Below are 23,101 nucleotides of genomic sequence, written 5' to 3' on the forward strand. Positions count from 1 at the left end.
CCTGCATATTTCAAGCTGTGTATGAGAATCACAGAATCCTAGAATGTCAAGAGGTTAGAATGGACTTCAAAGTCCATCCTGTCCTAATCCCTGTCCCATGGCAGAGACCTCCCCCACTACACCAGGTTGCTCGAGGTCTTACTCCAATGCTACGAGGGATCGGGCAATCACAGCTTCTCTGTGCAACCTATCCCAGTGTCTCATCCACTGTCACGGAGAAGGCTTTCCTCCCAAAGTCTCACCTAAATGTCCTCTTTTAATTTGTATCCATTACTGCTTGTCCTGTCACTACAGATCCTGAGGAACTTCCCTTCAGATGCTGTAAGGTTGCTCTGGGGTCTCCACACAACCTTCTCTATCACTTCACCAGGCTTCACTAGCCACAGCTCCGTCCGCCTGTCTTTGTAGGGGAGGTGCTCTAGCCCCCTCACCAGAACGGAGCAGAGGGGCAGAATAATTCCCTCCCTCGCCCTGCTGCCCACACAGTTTTTGACGCGGCCTAGGCTGGGGCTGGATTTCTGGCAAGTCTCAGATCTCCGCTGGCCGACGAGCCTTTTCCTGGCCTGCCAGTTCCAGCCGGGATGGGGCCGGCGCAGGAGCCGGGCCCGGCCGCCCCCACCCCGCGGCCCCGGGCGGCGGCAGCGGCGCGCGGAGGGGAGGGGGGAGCGGCGCCCCGTGCGTGCCGCAGCCGGTCACGTGGGCGGCGGGACCGGGGCCGGGGCCGCGAGAGGCTGAGGCGGCGCCGGCAGCAGCGATGGCGGCGGCGGCGGCGCTGGGCGGGCTTGGCCTCCTGCGCGCCCGGCTCAGGCTCGCGGCCGCAGCCGCCGCGACCTCCGCCCCGCTCGGTCGCAACGGCCACCGCGCGCCCCCGCTGCGAGGAGGCGTCGCCGCCACCGCTCTCCCCTCGGCCGGGAGGAGCTACGGCTCCCAGGCGAAGGAAGAGGAGGAGCTGCGCGTCCGGTACCTGGATGATGAGCACAAAGGTAACGAGGGGAAGGTGGCTCTGCACCCGCTGTCCCGGCCTGGCCGGGGTGACCCCTGCGGGGCAGGGAGAGGGCGGCCCTGGGGGAGCTGCCCGGCGGCGAGGGGCGGGAAGGGAGCGGTGGCTCCTCCTTCTTGTCACCGCGGACTGGGTTGCGTCGCAGGGTGCTGGGAGCTGCCGGCATGGCAGTGGCAGAACTGGGTCAGTTTGGTTGCTTACCTCTTCACAGCATCGTAAAACGGTTTAGATTAGAAAGGACCTTGAATACTATCTGGTTCTAACTCCTCCGCCTTGGGCAGGGACACCTCGTACTAGACCAGATTTGCTTAGAGTCCCATCCAACCTGGCCTAGAACACCACCAGGAGTGGGGCATCCACAGCTTCTCTGGGAAACCTGTTCCAGTGCCTCACCACCCTCACAGTAAAGATTTTCTTCCTGTTATCTTTCAATTCGAGCCCATTCCACCATGTTGCAACATGCCCTTTTAAGTAGTCTTGCCTCATCTTTCAGGTAGGTTCTCTTGAGGTAATAGAAGGCTGCAATTAGGTCACTTTAAAGCCTTCTAATTTCTACACTGAATAGTACAAATTCTGTCAGCCTTTCTTTATAGGAGAGGTATTCCATTCTTCTCATCCTCCTGGTGGCCTCCTCTAGACTTGCTCCAACAGCTCCATGTCCCTCCTGTGCTGGGACCCCAGAGCTGGATGCAGGGTTCCAGGTGGGGTCTCACCAGAGCAGAGCAGAGGGACAGAATCCCCTCCCTCCCCTGCTGCCCATGCTGCTTTGGATGCAGCCCAGGACACGTTTGGCTCTCTGGGCTGGGAGTGCCCATGGCTGGGTCATGTCCAGCCTCTCACCCAGCAGCACCCCCAAATCCTTCTCCGTAGGGCTGCTTTTGACCTGTTCATCCGCCAGCCTAGATTGATACTGGGGCTTGTCCTGACCCAGTTGAAGCACCTTGCACTTGGTCTTGTTAAAACTCATGAGCTTCCCTTGGGCCCACTTCAGGAGCATGTCTAGGATGCTGTGGATAGCATCCTGTCCCTGAGGTGTGTCAATAGCATCATTCTTCTTTACCAGAGTATTGCAGCATATGTACTGTGTTTGTGAAGTACATCTCTCTGAGCTGGCATCTGTTTGCCACTCTAATTGTGAGAAAATGAAGTTTAGCAGCTAACTTCTAGAGTCATGCTGCTTCAGACATCGGTTTTGTGTTTGTGTGCAGTGGGCAGAGAAGGGCATAGAACTTAGATCCGTGATATCTGTGCTGGAAGGTATGGCTTCAGTATTCTCTCATTTCATGCCACTTTCCTAATAACCATCTCATACTCCTCCTTGCTTTTTGTGTTCTCTACTACTACTCACCTTGTTCTAGTCAACTATATCAAGAGTCTTATTTTAACTTACCAGCTTAAAAAAAGAAAGAAAATCTGTGCTCCTTAGTGATCTGCTGCCAGTGCATCATAGCACAGATGCTTTGTACTTCCTCTTCTCATGTACTGCTCACTGGATTTTGGAGGTGTTACACTTCCTTTGGTGTTTGTCACTTCCTTCCCCTGTGTATGCGTCAGGGCTTGGAATGGTGGAGAAGAAGTCAATGCAAACTCTGTTCCTGAGAATTTATTTTTATAGCCATGATGTTATAACTGTTTTCATGGAGAGGACCATAGTATAGGGTTTTGATTATCTGCAGCACATGAATCTTTTTATATGGAGAACGTATCTTGGAACCACCATGTATTGAGATGGACAGTTTAGTTTACATCTTTGAGCACATTAACTCAGCTATTTCAGACCTGCTGCCAATTCAGGCAAATGCCCATGAGTTGAGTATGCCTATACATAGATTTGTATACATATACAGACAGGTAGCTTTAAAACTTTGAGCTTCAGCATGAGGCTTAGAAGATTGGTCTTTTGTTTTCAAGGGAAAACTGATGTTGTGTTTGTCATTATTTAGGATTGATAGTAAAGATGATGTAATCTGATCTGATTTGTAATCATCTTCTTTTTTTGTACTTCTGTTTCCAACTCTTTCCACTTTGTTTAAAATGTGCTACTTCATTCCTGTTTTTCCAGCCAACTGTGGAACTTGGAATTAGTTTAAAACGCCTATTCAGATTTTCTGGGGATTATTTTAAATGAAGGAAGAGACAAGACAGGAGCAAAGAAGAACTTAAAATGTTAGAAGAGTGTTTTTCCTTTTTTTTTTTGTGCTTTACCATAAAGTGGTAGAAAATATCATGATCTTACATAGTACTGAATTTTTATTTCTATTACATAACAAACATTAAATTAGGCAGTGTGTTCCAGCTGTTAAGTCAGCTAGGAATCATTGTTTTTGTAATGTTATGAAGGTGTTTCATAATGAATATGTAGCCTAATGCCCCAAAATATGGAGATATTATTTGTAATGTTAAAGCAACTGTCACTATCATGAGGAAGGATTCAATAAGTGTATTTTTAATTAATGAATTCTCTTAAGCAGAAGGAATTTTCTTTGGTATTGACTTCCAGAAGGACATAGAAAAAAATGCTATTAATTATAAAAGGATAAGAACAAGGGCATAGAAATAGGCCAGGAGACATAAACTTCATATGCTGTCTTCAGCGGCACAAAGAACAGGCAACATTTCTGCAAAAGAAACATAGCTCTGCTTTCTCCCTGTAGTGCTACCCTGCTCCTCATCTTGTACGCCAAGTTCATCTATATTTATCTTACAGCATGTAATATCTCTGCTGAATGAGGACACCAGCTCTATAAACACCCCTGTGGTCCTGCTCTTTTCTACCCTGCTATTGCTTGATCTGCCATTTCATGTTCTAGACGTTCCCACATGGTACTCTGATGCCTCCGTGGCCTCATCACACCATCCCATTAAATATTTCTTGATTCCATGCAGGATCAGACCCTGTTCTCTGACTACCTTTTATGGCACACATATGCTTGTTGATGCTGTGGTTGTGCACTTGCACATGCCTAGTGTTTCCATGTTGCTCAGAGAAGGATGTGTTGTGAATGCTGGGGAGGAAAGAAAACTGGCTGTACCTGCCTCACATACAGGCACATGTCTTGTAGCACTGGACAAATCTTTGCCTGTAGGCAAAGTAGCAAACTGTTCTGCTTCATATCATTTCCATGTGATTTGCATACCCCAGATCTTGGGAAGTTGTTAAATGTGAACTGAGACTATATTTGCAAAAACTAGTTATTGAAATTTTAACTCAAGGCTTTCCAGCTTCCAGATTTGACCTGAACGTCTTAGAATACAAAAGGTGTGAGATTTTTATAGAATGTGGTTGAAAAATACCTGTGTGTTCTGCCCATGTTGCAACTTATGAAGCTCTTAGTGTCAGTTTTCTCTGAGTAAAGATGACTGTCAGTGTGTTTTTTTTTTTAATTAAGTATATATCTTTTACTTTATTCGAGATTCTATTTGATCATCACTAGGGCTGAAATGTATTACAGCTATTGACCTTTCAGAACTTAGCCAAATTGCATTAGTGATCCCATTACAAATTTAAATGAACCTAGTGCTTTGGATTTTTAAGTTAGAGGTGCAATTGGGAGAAATATCTTTTTAGTATTGACTCCAGTGTTGCAGTGTCACTTGCTGGAATGGGATATAAATATTTATAAAATTTGGATTTTTCACTTGAATGGTTCCTTATGATCAAATTTCCCAGCTGGTTTTGGTTCAGTTTAGAGTAAGACAGCTTTTGGTCTTCATCAGTTAGAATTTTAATGTACATGGAATAGGCAAAAGCAAATGTAGTCTTGGTTGAAGTTGTTTGCTCAGAGGCTGGAAACTGATAGCTAGCTGATAAATTGGAAAAACTTCCCATTCTTTCGCTGTGTTTAAAGCAGGGCTGAGCAGGAGAGATCTACTAATTTAAGAAGTGTGGAAAAGAGTTAAATCAGAATTTAGAGATGAAATAGGCTCAGTTAGGGGATTTTGAAGAATGTTTTGGTGTTTTTAAAAAGTGCTGGTTAGTACACATCTATGTGATTTTTCACTTACATACTTCTTGATAAGATGATTAATGAATGCCACCAGAATTGTTCATGATACATTCACCATATGTTCCTGTTTTGCTTAGAAAGCTACTTTAGAATAATAAACATCTAAGTACATTTGTATGCCTTGTTTTTCTGAGTAGTTAAGTGAAACAAGCTTAAAAATAACTTGCTTTGATCCTCCTTCAGTTTTTCAAAGCATAATTCAGACATTAATTCAGAAAAATTAATTTATTTTAATTATGGAAATCAATATGTATGTGGGTTTAATGCAAATAAATAATAAAATAAATACAAACAAAAGTCTGCAAGTACTTTATATGTGAATGTAGCGAATCTTTCGAACTCTGACAAAATGATTAATATTGGTTTAAAGACAAGATTAATTTTTAAGTAATCATACATTGAGGATGAATGTTTTGATCTCTAAAAAGTGCAAGATAAAAGTGATAAAAACCATTTTTAAAAGGTAGATTTCCTGTTTGGTGATACAAACAGTAGGCAAACTAGTATCTAATCTCTTCACTTTATTCAAGTAATAAATTCAGTATATGCTATGTATCCTTATTTCAGTAAAAGGCATTTTTTTGCTTTTACTATGCTTTCATTTTATGACATAACTTTCATTTTTATCATATAACTTTTATAATAAAACTTTTTTTTTTCTTCTCTTAAACACTTAGAATTATACCACAGTCAGCTTTCTCTTTTGATAGAATAACTTATAAGTAGAGAACATATTGTACATTTACTTATGGTTTGCCTTTAATGGTTGGCTATGTAGTATACAGTAATACTGCTACTTATATTAGACAACACAGGGGATCATTGTCTCTTGGAGCGCCCAGCCAGTTAAGAGGAGTTTAGTTTTCTGTATGCAGATGTATTTTTAATAGATGCACATTATGTGCTGAATGTGTCCCAGAAATAATGTGGGGATGACTCCCAGGAAAAAGTATGACATTAATATTGTGTTTAGCATTACGTGAGTGCTTATTCCTTCTTAGTAGATCTGTCATGTTTTTGATACCATTCAGATAGACCAACAAAGTTGGTGTACTAGTACTAGTACTAATTTCTACTTTATTAATGATTACTTTATTAATAGTTACTTTTCATTATCTTTTCTTTCACAAGTAGATTTTTCAAACAGTAAACGATTTTGGAAAGCACATTTATATGTGTGTGCATTAGGCAGAAGGAACCATGATTAAATGCTTCAGATAACAATGTAACAGATATTACTGAAAAGTTGCTGCAGTCAGGTCAAGTCCCCTGTGACTGGAAAAGGGGAAACATTGTACCCACCTTTAAAAGAGGCTGAAAGCTGGAGCCTGAGAGCTACTGACCCATGAGCCGCACCTCGGTGCTTGGAAGAGTCATGGAACAGGTCCTCCCGGAAAGCTGTGTTCAGGCATATGGAAAACAGGGAGGTGATTCAAGGCAGTCAGCACAGCTTCACCAAGGACAAGTCCTGCCTGACCAACCCAGTGGCCTTGAATGATGGAATGATCTTGTTAGTGGACAAGGGGAGGGTTGAGATGTCATTAATCTGGACTTCTGGGAAGCTTTTTGCAGAGTATACCACAGCATCTATGCTTCTAAAGTGGAGAGAGGTGGATTTGCTGGATGGACTGTTCAGTGGATGAGAAGCTGGTTGGATGGTGGCATCCAGAGTGTGGTGGTCAATGGCTCAGGGTCCTGATGGACATCAGTGACAAGTGGTGTACCTTAGGGGTCTATATGGGGTTGACTGTGATTTAGTGACTTCACTGATGACATAGATGAAGGGATTGGTTCACCTTCAGCAAATATTTAGATGACACCAAGCTGGCTGGTGCAGTTGACACATCTGAAGGACTGAATGCCATCCAGAGGGACCTGGATGAGTTCCTGAAGTGCCCCATGGGAAGCTCATGAAATTTAACAAGACCAAATACAAGATGCTGCAACTGAGTTGAGGCAAATACCAGTTGACGCTGGTATCAGCATCCCCAGCACACGCTGGGGATGAGCAGATGGAGAGCAGCCCTGTGAGAAGGCCCTGGGGGTGCTGGTGGGTGAGAGGCTGGACATGACTCAGCCATGGGCACTCCCAGCCCGGAGAGCCAAACGTGTCCTGGGCTGCATCCAAAGCAGCGTGGGCAGCAGGGGAGGGAGGGGATTCTGTCCCCCTGCATCCAGCTCTGGGGTACCAGCATAGGAAGGACGTGGAGCTGTTGGAGTGAGTCTAGAGGAGGCCATGAACCTGATCAAAGGGATGGAGTACCTTCTTTCCTGTGAAAAAAGTCTGAGGGAATTGGGATTGCTCATCCTGAACATTAGGCTTCGGGGTGGCCTATTGTGACATTCCATTTTCTGAAGGGAAAAACATAAAGACTAAGAAATATAGAGAGGGACTTTAAACTGAAATAAAGCAGGTTTAGTTTAGATATTAGGAAGAAATTCTTTACTCTTAGGGACTGAAACTAATTGCCCACAGAAGCTGTGGATACCCCATCACTGGAGGTGTTTAAGGCTAGGCTGGATTCGCATCTGGACAACCTGGTCTAGTGCAAGGTGTTCCTGCAGGGGGCTTGGAACTAGATGATCTTCAAGGCCCCTTTCTTTCTCAGGATGCTCAGATCTAGTAGTAATGGCATATCAGAACAAAAACGATTAAAATGTGACTATAAAGAATGTCTTTTTGTATATCTATCACTGCAGTATGTAGGTATCCCTTGAAAACTTTTTATACTTTTCCTCTTGCAATCCTTGCTTCATATTTTTTTTATACTTAAATGAAAATTACTGGGTGAGTGCTATCTTTATCTTTTAGTTCTGTAGAAGGAAGCAGAAGTGGTAGTTTTATGACTTGATACGATGCTCCTAAGCAAAAATTGACTTGTATGATTTGTCTTCAAGGATCATTGCTTTGTAGGAAAATATTTTAAGTGCTTTAATGTTAACTAGATTTTCCTTCTGAATACACTACTGGTGGTGGTGGAGTAGCAGTCTTTGAGCTTCAGTGGGGAGAAGAAAAATTCAAGTGTCATTAAGTGTCATTGCCATTAAGTATAATATGCTTCTGAAAAGGACTCTGTTTCCTGACTGAAGTATGGTTTGGGATAATAGCATCTCTAGTTTATTCAAGCGTGGGATTTGTAGTGCCTGAAAATCAAAGTGAAGTCAGGGTGAAGGGTCTTTTTGTTGCTTTAACATGCAATGATGCTTTTTCCTAATCTACTTGTGTTGAACATATGGAGTACTTGAATTTGGAGTGATCCTCCTCCTGGAGAAGAAATTGTAACAGCTGAAGAAAAGTGCTACAGCACTACTCCTTTCTGATAACAGAACATAAACAGATTCCTATGTAAGTGCTGAGTAACAACCTTTACAGGCAGTCCTGTATGAATATCTTCAGCCATAGGGATAAACATGAGAATTCAGGCCTGTAGATCAAGGGAATGAAGTTGATTTGGGTTGACCTGGCTCCACCCCTCTTTTAGAAGGTATCTATACTTAGCAATTGACTGTACCTTAAGAGCAAGGAATGTGTGCTTTATTACTTGCAATTGACACTATTTTTATTTGAATCTTGAGATTACAAGGAAGGCTACAAGAGCAAGATTATGTATAGGTTGTACGTTCAAAGCTGAGTGGTGAAGTAGTAATCACCTGGGGAAACACTGAGTTTCTGGAATTTTGTTTTTTCATATCATAGGTTGATAACAATACTGTGGGCTTTTTTGAGACAGAGCTCCCTTTCTGCCTTTCATTCCTGGTCCTGCCCTAGTCCTTTTTTTCTCTTTATCCTTGCATTCTCTGCATAAAAGGTCCTGATTGATAAAATGTTACCATGGTAGGAGCAGGACTGTGTGCTGGTGTTTTGACCTCAGGCAGTAATTGTCTAAAAGATTGTTATAGTTGTGGTAAGCTTAGGCATTTGGTCTATTACCATGACAGACTTTTCAGAATTTTCCTCTTTGATAATCATGCCTGTGTGTGGTGGGATGGGGGGAAAAATTAAGACAATTTTTGTTTCTGCCGCAACATTCAAACCAGTGCACAGGTAGTCAGTCATAAAATCTATCTGTGACTGGACTAAAGGATCTGTGAATGTGTCTGTGGAGCCATGTACCAAGCATCAAGCTTGATTTGTGTGTTTCAGGGGAGGATTTTTGTTTGATTTTGCTCCTTTTTAAACAAAAGTACATTTTTCCCATTGGGGCATTCTTTCTATGTTTATGACTTCCTTTTACCTGTATTGGAGTTGCTGGTCTTTGCTCTGGTAGCACGTCATACTTTAAGAAGCCCCTGTAGATAGGCTCTCTAAATATGGAAATATGTGCTTTACAGTTAACTGTCTTTCCTAACTGTATGTCAGCACTTCATGCACAAACATGAAATTTGTGCATGCAGTTGTGTAATTCTACATTCAACCTTTGTAAGCACTGTTTCCACATGAGGATGTTAGGGCCATATTTTTGTTCTTAAAGTAAGTGTAATTTCTTTTGAGTATTGAAAAGACTAAGTCAGTTTATTTTCTTTGAGAAATTCAGTAGTGATTACACTACCATTTTTTTTTCAGTCCTCAATGCCTTATGTATAATTTTAAAATAACAATAATTTACATAAATGATACATATTTCACTACATTGTAACAATGATGTGATCCTTCTTCCCCTCCAGGAATTGTGGTGCTTGGATTAAACAGATCTCATGCCAAGAATGCACTTAGCAAAAATCTTGTAAAAATGGTAAGTGAAAAGAATAGTTTTTAGCAAAAAGGTGAAGTATTAGAATGAAGCACTTTAAAAAGTGTTTGGTTATTCCCCTTCCTCCTTTTTTCTGTAGATGTCAAAAGCTGTGGATGCTTTGAAATCTGATAAGAAAGTACGAACTGTTGTATTCCGGAGTGAAGTCCCAGGGATATTCTGCGCTGGTATGCAAACTTAATTTTCCTGAGAAGGTGGAAATCTGCATTCTCTTATTGCATGTAAAAAAAAAAAAAAAAAAAAAAAAAAGGCCCAGATTCCAAGGAAACATGTCTTTTTCATATATTCATCTCAGTAACAATCAATACATTTTTGAATTATTTTCTGCAATCAAAAGAATCAAATATTGGATCTATTCTTTCTGTGTCATAAAGTATTTCAAAATATATAATAGTTTAACCATGATGGTGAAAAATAATTTAATTGATCTAGAAGCTCTTGGAAGTATGTGCGAATAAGATGCAAACAATTTTAGAGGCCATAAAAACAGGCTTTGTAGAAAGCTGTATCCAACCTCTATTATAAATGTATTAACTTGAACTTTTAATTAAAGAAACATATGTCAACTTAAAATTTCATGGTGAATATGCATGTTACTGCAGGCTGAATGTATTCTCAAATTAAAAACAAATCAAAACAAAAAGCACACACCGCAGCCCACATATCCAACAGCTCTCAATTACCAGATGCTGGGAAACAGAATTTGCTGACATGTCAAGATCAATTCATACAGCAGTATCTTTTATGAATATCAAGTGAATAGTCTTCTTATTTAAAAAAGTTTTAACCAGTTCTTACTTTATTCAAATTTAATTTACATCCATTTGAAAAGGGGAAACAGAAATAAAATAGTTTGTTCTTTCTAATGCATTAATAGAACTGTCAAGAAAGAGGAGATCAGTTCTGAAATTTTACTTTTCTGATCACTTATGTAGTTGTTATTCCTGATAGTCCCAAATAACATAATTAGTTTAGTTTTAAATGTAAAATAGTTTTTCCAGTTTTTGAAATATGTAACATACTTAAGCACTTTTATTTGAACTTAAATCTTATTTTGTTGCTTTTAGTAAGCCTGTTCTCATGCAGAGGTAGTTTGTCATTTACAAGACTTGTGAAAATAATTGTCTTGGAAAAAAGGTACTTAGTAATACATATAAATAGGTTAAATGTGTATGTATTAATCAGCGTATGTAATTTAAAAGTTGTATCTTGTTTTAAATCAAGAAGTTTTAAATTTTAGTCATCTCAGAAAAAAACTGTATGTTTCAAACTAATGAAGAATGAAGCCTCAGAGCAACACATGCAAATGATGTTTCAAGTTAAATGTTATGCACTTGAAATAAAAAGATGTCTGTTGGGTTTTTTTAACGATGTTTTTTATTTGACATTCTTGAATTTTGTAGTAGTGGTATATTGGAAATAGGAGAGCAGAAATACTGATTCAGAGGGAAAGTATCTTATCTCAGGCATGCTATTGTTATTGTACTTATGACCTCCTAGGACATTTCCAGTATTCTTTGTTAGCTGTCTCTTCTGAGCTGTTTTGGTATAAAGACTTAATGTAGTCATTGCTGCTTGTTTGTCTGCTTAGAAAATCAAGCAATTCAGAGAATGAATTTAACACATAACAATAGAGAAGATACAAGGACGTTAAGAAGGAAAATTAGTCCTGAAAAGAAGACTGAAAGACAAGGGCTGTGTATCTATGTCTGGATCTTAACCCAGGGAATAGAGATACAGTGTGAGCTAGGTGTGTGTAATTTTAAAAAAGTGGTGGGTGAAACAAGAGTCCTAAGAAAGGAGATTCTGTAGCCAAGCAGTGAAATAAAGGATGTTCCAACTGTGGTAACTGAAATTTAAAATGAAACAGAATACTTGAGGCAGAGTTTGTTAATGAAAATAGGTAAAAATTGCACGGTGGATGGATGGATTGCTTCAGCAGGTGACTTTAATGGGTGTCTCTAAGGAGAACAATAATAGAGGAAGCATAGTGAGATCTGGAAAAAAAGGTTAAAAGTTTAGGGAAGGAAGATGAAGAGAGGAACATACTGGATGTAAGAAGGCAGTTTCTGGAGGGGACTCAGGAAATTCAGTAGAACAGAAGAAAGTGTTTTCAAACTTAAATGTTAAAGGAGAATATGTTGCTTCAAGAACATTTAATTTCCTTAAAAAATGTGAGGATCATCTTGTGAAATGTCACAATTTTCTTATGCCTTATAGTGCTGTTTAGTTAGGCTAAAACTGTTTTTATTTTTTTTTTGTATTTCCTCAATAATGTTTTCTTGCTAATATGTGTGGAAATGTATGTTTTTAAAAAAATACAGTTTTATGATTATTTCTTGGATCACCATCTGATGTTTTACAGACTGCATGTTGGGAAACTTTGTCCCAGAATGTAGTTCCCTTTTATGTGTGGAATGAAGTCCAAGATCATTAAATCGTGCCATTCCTTAGCTATCAACAAATATCTGTGCAAGCCACAAGCCAAGTGTCTTGTTTCCTTCTAAGGCCTAGGCCACAAAACATGACGTCTAATCATTTTTCTCAAAGTAGCAGTGGTGTGGATGATTAAAATATTTAAACTCTGTTGATGACTGATATAGATTTGGGTATGATTTCAAATTATGGTATTTTCGCATGGTGAAATCGGAGAGGGACAAAAATGGAATTGTATGAAAGAATGTAGAGATGTGCCAGAAATCATATCCTTTCTGCATAAATAATTTCTGCATAAAAATTCACTATGAGTCTTTACCTACTCTTTTCTTTGTGTCTCCTTTTTAATATTTCATACATCTGTGGGTGTAGAAAGTTCCTAATTTATGCTCTAGCCCTGATCAAAAGGGGCACCCAGAAGTCAAAGCCTTGAATATCTGGGGTTAAGGATGTCTATGATTATGTATAGACTATGTCTATGAGGGCTTCTTATGCTTCCATTAGAAAAGCTCTGGCACCGAGTCACTTCTTGGCTCTTTTCTACATCTGAAACCAAATAAGTAAAGTATTGGCCTTTCTGGAGTGAACATGTATGACCAGTCCTGGCCTACGTAAGTCGAGGCTTTGTACTTGCACCATTCTGCAGCCAAATCAGATGAGTCTGTACAGGAATCTTTTTATTTTCTGACAATTCTTGAGGAAGGCATAGGCTTATGCATGGAATAAGGCAGGTATCCCCTGGGTAAAATGTCCGTGATCAAGTAATCATAGGCTGTGCTGTGTTCACACAAGGGATCAAATTACATTCACATAGGCAGTTTGAATAACTTGATTTTTCATTATTAATATAATTTTAACATATGTATATTAGTGATATTGCTGGGGTACTTTTTGTGAGCAGATTTTTTTTCATCTTCTAAATATTTTAAGTAAGTGTGCATAATAGTGTTGGGTGGTATGGTACTGTTCGGAAGAGAGAAGGCAGTAGTTGTTGCCACAAGTTGTTGCAAAATCTGATTTTGTGTCAGTGTGTTTGCAGAATGGATAAGGTTGGAGGAGGCTACAGTGAGGTCATCTGGTCTAACCTCACTGCTTAATCAGGGTCATTCTGGAGACAATCTTAGAGCTTCTTCTGATTTTAACTACATGAGGTAGAAAAAATGGTACAAATAAAATACGTTGTTTAAGAGTACTTTTTTTGGTTTTCAGAGAGTATTTGAGAATGGCTTTGGTCCAAAGAATCGAACAAGCTAATATTGCACCTTAAAGATTTTGTTGTTCAATTTTCTAAAGTTTTGACAAAAAGCTAAGATAATACTTACAGAACTTCTAGTTATTATAGAATTTTACCTTTGGATGTGTTTTGGCTGAAGCTAAAGACTGCTGCATGATTCTAGGTGTCCTGCTTTCTATTTTTTCCCATTTCACCTACTCTTGTCAGTGTGTTTGATGATGTGAAAAAGAGATTATGTTGTATTTTGCAATTGAAAACTATGGGATCAGGTAATGGTCTTTCTTTTTTAAACAGTTTTATGTGTTGATGGTTATAGTGATTAAAGAAACAGATTCTGATTATATTATTTTCCTTTTACCTTTTTGCTTACCGTTCCTTGTATTGTTGTTATTCTTGGTACTGTCATGTTCCACCAGGCCTCTTTTCATGTCCTCTCAAGAAGGCATTAAAAAACCATATTATTCATGTATTTGTCTCAGGTAGTAACTTACTGACCCATAGTCCATTGTTTCAGTTTGCAGCTCATGCTAAGAAATGAAACCCTTTGCTACTGTTTTACCATTCAGAGTAGTATCCCTGGTGCCTGAAAAACCAGGACAGTTGCTTAACTCTTACTGTCCAAGTCCAGTCAGAGATAGTTTCTCTTAAAAATGGACATGTGAGTTGTTAGTTTCCCTGCATCCATACCTACCCTGTTGATATGCAGAAAAAAATCCTACTATCTCATAAAGGAGATAAGAATCAGAGGAAGACAATGCTTCTGGATTTTGATTTGCATGGGAGAGCTAGGAGAGCTTTCTGTTGTAACTTGTAAATTTTTGAGACTTTTGTGGTGACTATGTTTAGAGTCTAAGTGTTTAGAACAGTCTCTCTTCAGTATTGTTTTTTCAAAGTGAGCTGGAGTATATGAAATAGAGGTTGTGAGGTTGATGTGTTATTTGCTTTGTATATGTGTGCATACAAAGACAGCAAGCTGTGGAACAATTTTTACTTGACATATTTGAAAAATGTTCTTTGGAGACCTTATTTTAAAAATTTTTGACACGTATCAGAATATAGACAGTTAACTTTTTGCTGTTGTTGTTGTAACAGGCTTTCAAGACAGCTTGAAAAATTTTGGTATTTGAGCTCTTTAAACCACTTTGACCTAAATGTTACTGCAGCTTGGCCAATAAAGTCCCTTCTTGGAAAAGCAGAAGAAATCTCTGTGCCAGAAAAAATTCACTATTTCAATCTGTAGTGTGAGTAAAGCCAACCCAAATGCTTTTCCTCTTGGCATAATTTGTCTGCATCAGAACAAATTTTTTTTCCAACAGGGTTGTTTCCAGCAGGGTTGAATTGGCTATTTGGAGTCTAATTCCTGGCTGCCACTTCCAGCTGGTGCAGTTTTTCTAGCAGAAGTTTATGAAGCAGATAAGCCTGGTAGAGCAGATCCTTGAAGTCTTCTTTGTTTATGAAGTTTCGATATGGAGGAGTAGAGGAGTTTCATAATTGCTCTCAAATACTTGACCTACTCTTATTTTTATAGAACTAGCAGGAGTAGTAGGGAGGTATTACTGTGGGTGTAGTCTTCTTTTTTCTTTCAGTCTCTGTTAAGCAAGCAAGGAGGAGTGTATTCTTTCACAGACCATATTTGGTTCTCCAGATTTCAGCTCCTGCACCAGAAATTAAGAAGAGATTTTGTGTATTACTCCACTCTTCTCTCTTTAGCATTCAGATCACACATGAAAATTCTGAATATTTCTGTTGCTGCATGTACCTTTCATTGTCCCAAATGAATGCTTTGCCATGTAGACTGTACCTAAGTTCTTTCCTCTTTCTCATTCCAACTTTCACTAGCATTGAGACTCCAAGTGCTGTTAGCTGCTTGTAGACTATTAGACTCATGTTCTTCATGTTCATGAAATGTTGTTCATTTCCCCTAGAACAACATGTGTGACATGAAATGTGTTAGGTTGGTCAGCCATGTGGCAGGTCTGTCTTGTGAGTGAGTGCACAGTCATCTGTTACATTTAGATTCTACAGCTTGCATTTGTCTGATGTAGATAATTTTGCTTCTTAATTTTGATGTTGTCTTTCTGGAATGACTAGTTCTTGTCATGATTTTCTAGAGCACATGTTGAACAACTGAGCCAATAAAGAGTGCAATTACTGTGGTTTGATCCTTTTGTCTATATACAGGAAAAAAGTCCCAGTAAAAAAAATTGGTTTTATTATCTTTCTTTTGGAAATACCTTAGTCATCCAACTCCAAGTGCTCCTCTACCGTCTACCCTGACAACACATACTAAATTTAAGAAGAAATGGGAATGACTGGATTTTTCAGAGCTAAAAAAATGCAAAAAGGAGTTTCCCAGGAGGTTTTTCAGTAAGAATATAAAAATCTAACAATGTTCATTTTTTTAATTTGCAAAAGACTGATCCACTTCTGATGAAGAAACAGGTACAAAGAATATGGTAGGAAACTGGGTGAGACTGTACTCAACAGTGCGGTCTTCAAATCAGCATCTAATCAACTAGGAAAGTCTTAGCTAAGAATCACTTGTCTGTCTTCTCATTGGCTGGTACAATGCCTTACTTGAGAAAATGATAAATTTTTGGTTTTCATTTGTTCAGCTTTCTGAAAGTTATTCTCTAGTTTGAAATGGAGCTTTTAAGCTAATATATTTAGTTCCCGTGGGCCTCTCTGAGAAGAGACCAGGAGCTGTCCTGGTACTCGACAGAGCAAGGTGCAGCCAGTTCCTAAACAGACCCATGACTGCCCAATACTGAGTCTTTAAGAGATGCTGGTGGCACCTCTGTGATAACATATTAGAAATTGTAAAGAACCATGTGCAGCAGACATGAGAGAGGAGTGAGAAAAAAAAGCAAGAACAGCAGACCCCCAAATCAGTAGCAAGGAAGGGGAAGAGGTGCTCCAAGTGCCAAAGGAGAGATTCCTTTGCAGCCCAAAGCCAAGACCATATCAAAGCAGGTTGTCACCCTGGAGGTCATGGACACTGGGCCCACCTGGAACAGTTAGCCACACTTCAGGCCGTGAGGGACACCATGCTGAAGCAAGTAGACACACCCTGATGGAAGCTGCAGCCCATGAGGAGTCCAGTCAGGAGCAGGCTCCTGGCAGAGTTGTGACCTGTGGAGAGCAGCCTATACAGGCTGTATACCAGGTGTTCTGGCCCGGGCATTCTGTGGCCCTTGGGGAACCCATGCTGAAGAAGTCTGTTTCTAAAGGACTATGCTCTGTGGAAAGGACCATGCTGAAGCAGTTCCTGAAGAACTGTGACTCCTGTGGGAAGTCCTGGGAAAGACTGTATTGCATGGGAGGGATTCTATGCTGGAGCAGGGGAAAAGAGTGAGGAGGAAAACGTGGCAGGGATGAAGTTTAATGCTTGAATTGCAAGCCCCATTTCCCCTCCCTTTTGCTCTGCACAGCACTGGGGAGAGGTGGGGGAGTTAGTAATAAAGTTAAGCCAGGAAAAAAGGAAGAAGGAATGGTGGGGGGAAGATGGATTTATTTTGGTTTTTGTTTCTCACTATCTATCTTTTATTGGCAATAAATAAAATTTATCTTTCCTAAGTCCAGTCTGTTTTGTGCATGATGGTAGCAAGTGAGTGATCTCCCTGTCTTTATCTTGATCCATGAGCTTTTAATTGTATTTTCTTTCCTATCTTATGAGGAGGGGAACTGGCAGAGAGCCCAAGTTAACCTTCCACATCCAGTTATTATGGATTTTTCTAAGTAAGATTGAGGCAAGACCTTTATTCTTGAAAAGCTATGAATTGGGGGTGGATTGGTTATATAAAGACTCAGAGAAACTTGTATCAAAAATGGTCTAAAATAAAAGTAGTCAGGAAGGTTTCTTTCCAATTGAGTGAGTAGTGACCAGAACTGTGTAATAAGTATGGTACAGAAGTTAAAATGAAATAACTTCAATAGAAAATGCTGAATCCCTAACTACTTTGTTCTTTTTTCCATCCCTTACTTGAGGTGCAGAATTTTTTTCTTAATGCTTGTGTATGGCATCTGTTCAGATGATTCACTCTTCCTACATTGTGTGCTCTGAAGATTTGTGTATGAAATGTTGTGTGTCCTTCTCTAGTTTTGAAGCTCTCTAATGACAACTTCAGTTTAGTCACTCCTTTAGTATCAGGAGCAATTTATAAAAATGTTATATTTCTAAGAGGGATTCCATTATTTCACTGAATACAGACAATTTGAATTGAAAGTACTTTCAACCACCGTGTACTTGTCTCCTGTGTCAAAGATTTCTAAGAGCCTAGTGGAAGTAGAGACAACTTAATTCTTAGCTAATATTACCATAGCATAAAATTTACAAAAAAAAAGTTTCTGGTAACTGGATGTATTCGGCTGTAATGCTAGTTGTGGATATTTCCATGCCATTTGTCTTCCCTTTTTTTGGTCTTGAATGAGCTGTAGACCATAGCTGATTTGTATGCACAAAATAAACACCCAAATTTAAGATCAAACCATTAATGAAATATATGAGCTCCAGCTACAGAGTAATCTTTTTAGCAGTATTTTTCCTTGGTTGATGCAATTTTGAGATTTGCTTTTTCAAGCTGATGAAACAGAACATCTGACCATTCTTTCTCTTGTGTGGCTTGTGACATCTGATAAAAAATGGAAATATAAAGGTTTATTTATTCCAATGATACAAGCATTCTTTCTCCTTCCTCAACAGAGCTGAAGTCGTCTTTAGCTTGAGATCCATGCTATTACTTGAAGTTGACGAAAAAGATCCAAATCTGTCTGAGTTCGTTCTCTAGTTGTGTGGTGAGCTTTGCCAAATGGAATCAACATTTTGTAGACAGTTACCTTATTTGATTGATCAACCTAGTGCTTTATTAGTATAATATTTGCCAAAGTCTGGACTCTGTAATACTGTTATGTAGAAATACAGCACCCACTTTACTTACTGGAAATGTGGGATTATTTTATTGGATGGATATCTGTCTTTAGAACTCATTTTGGGCAACAGAAGGCTATACTATATTTGCTGTCATTCAGCTGGCTTATGTGTTCTGGGAAGTATACAAGCAGGATGAAAGTGTACTTTTGTCTATTGGAGGGAATGGTGAGAGTGTTGTTTTACCAGCTGATTAAAAAATATATTTTTAAAAATTTTTCAGTTTTAGTAGTTTAACAAATTGTCTTAGGCTTTTAGTCTATTACAACAAATGCTTACAATTAATGTAGTATTTTCTGGAAATATTTTTTCCCAGTGAAAGACACCTACAATATAAAATATTAAATTCTAGTTAAAATATATATTTCTGAGGTAGTGGTATTTGGCTAGTTCTTTATCCAGAGGAGGGTAAAAAGAAAAGGAATGACTCTCCCAAAGCCATAAAAAATTATAAAAACATGGGAAAAATTGATTAAATTGAATGCGTAAAATGGTTAAATTGAAATAATAGGTACAGCCTAATTTGTTATGTCTGGGAAAGTAGTTACATTAAATATACTGGTGATAAGACAAATTTATTTGTTTGGATTCTGCGTACAACAGTCAGAGTCATGCTCAGGGTATTCTCTGAGTAGCTGTACAGAGAATCTAGGGAGACAAATGTCTAAAGGAAATAGTTGACTGGTTTTTAGTTCAGTTCCTACATCTTGTTTATATTATGTTGAATAAAAAATTTGGAGGTGCATCTTGCTTTTTATTATGATAAATAGAGCATTGGAGTCTAATTTTAGAGCTATGATTTTTATTATCAAATGACTGAAAGTCATTTAATGAATGAAAAGAAATAAAAACATACAGCTTAAAATAAGTAGATCAAGTATGATTCTGAACAGCTGGAGAACTTATAAAGTTTCTTGAGATGCTTGAAATTGATGCAATGCTCTAGATCTTTTGGATTGTTACAAAAATGATACAGGAGTCTCCAGAGTAGATGTTGGTAGTGACTTGTCCAAACTTAACACAGGCAGGAGCAGTGAATGTCTGGGAAATGCAATTTCAGTACATCCCAGAATTTAAATAAAAGTAACATCTTGGTAATTATGAAACAATAAAAGGTACCTCACTGGGGTACCTCACCTGACTTCCTAGAACAGAGAAACGCACACATAGACCTTACTTAAAATCTTTCAACGAGTTTCCAAACAGTGAAATCTTTTCTGGACTGGATATAGCAGAACAGACTAAATTAAAATGGAAAAGGTACCAGATGATGCAGAACATTTTATACTGGGAAAACTGTGTTATGCAGTGGATGTCCCTAGATAGTTGGACAACTTGTTTTCCCATTTGCTCTCATAAAGAGGCTGTACTTTCTGGATATAAAATATTTTAAATATTTTATGTAAATATTTAGAGAATAATCAGAATTGGTTTTCCTCTGTAATTGTTTGTCTTTTTTTTTAATATGCTTCTCAAGGGTTTGCTCCTCAGAAGTCTTTGGTCTTTGGTCCATGTAGACGTCACTGGCTTGTTGCAGTTTTTGCTTGTTAGGAATGTATCTTTAATGGCTATGTATGTGCTGCACATGTAATGCCTTTATTTTTTTATTACAAAAAGTTGTCCAATACTATTTCTATCAGATTTATCCAAACCCATATTTTCTAGGTTGCATGGGTAGATGAATTCCTGTGTTACATATACTTGTTACAGCTGGGTTTGACTTTTGGAGTAGAGTCCTTGTGGCAGTGCTTAGAACTGCTTAGGAGTTGCATTGAATTTCATGCATTACACTTCTTTTTCCCCTCCTTTTTTATCTTGTATCATTGATGCATGTAATTTGAAGACTATTGGCATACATGACACCATTTAAGAAATTCCTGTAATTGCTTACATGTTAGAGATGTGCAGATGAACTTGACTGTAGTAAAGAAAGACTTAACTGGAAACCTGAATAACCATCACCAAACTGTTTCTGATGTTTGTGTGTGGATCAGAGTGAGAGGACTGCAGAATTCAGTGCTGCTGAAGTCTTTGATTTGGTATGGTAGGGTACTGCACAAGATGCTGTATCTGAGCAGTTTTGTTTCCATGGAGGTGAGTAAGGTCTTCTTGAGATTCTCCTGTTCAGAAAAAATTCTGAGTATGGTATAATTTGTTGTCCTTAAGCAAGCTATAGTCTATGCCCTGCAGGAGTATTAAAGCTAGATAACTGTTGATTTAATATCTAAACCTACAGGAATAACTATGTAGTCATTGTTGGTATCTTTAAGCTCTTGGAAGTCACAGGGCAGTTCAGATGAGTCCTCTGGTATCCTTGTATATATCAACTTTCAGATTTCTGTACCTCTCTGTAACTCTTTTGAAGTATTTGAGTTTTTTCCTCTGTGGTTGATGTGTGTACTAACAAATGCATTGATTAATAGTGGTCTTATCTTTAAAACTTGTACTGGGCATGTTTGGTTTAGAGTTCATTTCCCATGTAGCAGCCCATGTGGTGCTGTGCTATAGATAGGTGACCAAAACAGTGTTGAAAAGACACCAGTGTTCTATAGCTGTTACTGAATAGTGGTTGCACAACATCATGGTCCCTTATGCTTCTCACTGTGCCAGTCAGTCAGCTGAGGGTAAGCAGGAGGCTGGGGTGGGGAACAGCTGGCACAGCCCATGTGAATTGAGCAGGGGAATATTCCATAACGTATGACATCATACTCTGCAGAAAAACTGGGTAGTTGTTTTTCCAAAGTAGACCTTGCTCAGGACTGGAGAGACATTGGTCTGCTGGTGTGGATTGACTGCTTTTGCATAATTTGTTTTCTTTATTTTTCCCCTTGTACTTAGTAAAGGGCCTTTATTTCAACCTTCAAGGTGGGTCCCCCTCTCCCTCCTCACTGCTTTTGCAGTTCTTTTCATTTGTCCATCCTGCTGTGCAGTGAGAAAGCAATGGAGTGCAGGCTTACCTGCTATCCAGAGTCAAGCAGTACAAAACTATGGCTTTGTATGACATGAAAAATTAAATCTGGAGTCATTAGCTGGATTAGTTCCAAAAATGTCCTGTATGGTAATGAATACTAACATTGCTGTAATGCTCCCCTACTCCTTTTTAGCCTTGCTAGAGGGATGCTTGAAGTCACTTTAAGCCTATTCTGACAGGTGTTGCAGCCCTTGACAGTTATTCTTTTTTCCCATTCTATTTTCAGAATATCGTGGTGAATTCTTAATTAAGAACTTAGTATTTAGGGAGGTGCTCCTTAGTTATTTTTAATCCAAAAGTACCATTGGCATTCTTTTGGTAGAAATCTAGGATTTGGAAGAAGATTCTTTCTGTACTTCTAACCCTTCATGGTTAGCAGTTAGAGAAACTCTGAGAGATGATTTACAGGTATTGTTATTCTCACCACTTCATGTAAGAACACAACAAAAAGTGTTGCATTTTTATTTGGAGTCTGGAATTGCAACGCCGTAGGATATTAGGTATTATATTATAAATTTGAGATACATTTCTGAATTTCAAAATACTGTTTGGCTGTCTTTCTTTATAGACCTTCACCAGCAATGTGGTTTTGCTTTAAGCCTGTAATTTCAAATCTTGGAATGGAGAAAAAGTTACCTATATTTAAGAATGAAAATATTTAATATTTTACTTTTTTTTTTTCTTTTTTTCAAATCTCTTGAGAGCTGGGTTATTATCATAACTATCCAGGAACCTTTTCTTTTCAACTTGCGCTCTCTGTAACATACACATTTTTAGATTTCCAAGACAACTTCGCATATTTTGAAACTGAGTTTTATATAATTGTTCAGAAAACACAGAGGACTGTATTAAGTGGAATTCTGTCATTTTTGTAGTAGCATGTTGTTGATGGTTTGACAATTTTAATGGGTTTGTAGGGGTGTTGAGCAAATTGGTTGAGTCCAGCAAGATCTCTGGAGGTATTTAAAAGGTGTTTAGATATGGCACTCAGGGATACGGGCAAAGTAAAAGGTTTGACTTGATGATCTTGAAGGTCTTTTTCAGCCTGAACAATGCTCTGATTTCATAATACAAGAGCCATTTTGACATGATTATGGTGGAGGCTAGCTATTTTAGCTAATGTAATTTTCACTGTTCAAATCTTAGTTAAAAAGAGAGCAATAGCATGCTCATGGATCAAATTTTTTTACAGAACTTAAACTCGCTCATCTGTGATCTATATAAAATGGTTTAAAACTTTATGGTTTTAAAGGACTAAAACCATGTGAAGATCACTTTAACAGGAAGTTACAGATTATTGATTAGGCCTGATCATACTAAATTGATAAGACTGATTTGGCGAGGCCCTGGTAAATGCATTTGTTCTTAGATGAAGGACTTAATTCCTCTTAGTTTCTTTTGTTTTCTGAACATTTGACTTTCCACTGCAGTATCTAAGGTCCAGAATTCTTCCATAAATATTATGTCAAATTGAGTACTCACTTCTATTTGAAATGCTCATTTCAGATCTGTGGGTATTTGTCATGTTGATTTGTGAAGAAAGGATGCTAGTTTTCTTCATGGTTTTCTGAGGCAGATTGTCACAGTGCACTGTATGTATTAAATAATGCTTTTCTCTGGAGTACTAAGTGCCTGTGGCACCTGATTTCTTTATTGGTGAGGGAACTGAGCCTGCTTAGCCATTTATATCTTTGGCAGAGAAAACCTGCTGGCAAAAATAATCTGATCTCATGTGCTTGGTAGTAGTGTGCTGGAAATAGAATATATGTGCGCAA

The 23,101-nt window shown here is 38.8% G+C and overlaps 1 protein-coding gene across 11 annotated transcripts in view; it reads left to right on the forward strand.

Annotated features, from left to right (window-relative positions):
• The first annotated feature begins 695 nt into the window (after positions 1 to 695).
• Positions 696 to 23,101, forward strand: part of AUH (AU RNA binding methylglutaconyl-CoA hydratase) — a 149,514-nt gene continuing 127,108 nt past the window's right edge. For 8 of the 11 annotated variants that reach the window (XR_015281089.1, XR_015281088.1, XR_015281086.1 and 5 more), the window contains exons 1-3: positions 696 to 983; positions 9,673 to 9,740; positions 9,838 to 9,925. Coding sequence is in view for 3 of the 11 variants with exons in the window: in XM_023944929.2 (XP_023800697.2) it covers positions 755 to 983; positions 9,673 to 9,740; positions 9,838 to 9,925 (385 nt within the window). In the remaining 8 variants the exon portion in view is untranslated. The remainder of the gene's footprint in view (positions 984 to 9,672; positions 9,741 to 9,837; positions 9,926 to 23,101) is intronic. The other 3 variants (XR_015281093.1, XM_086869382.1, XM_086869384.1) reach the window with 2 other exon arrangements.

The sequence above is a fragment of the Cyanistes caeruleus genome, chromosome Z (assembly GCF_971803275.1).
Source record: "Cyanistes caeruleus chromosome Z, bCyaCae1.hap1.1, whole genome shotgun sequence".
NCBI classification, from domain to species: domain Eukaryota; kingdom Metazoa; phylum Chordata; class Aves; order Passeriformes; family Paridae; genus Cyanistes; species Cyanistes caeruleus.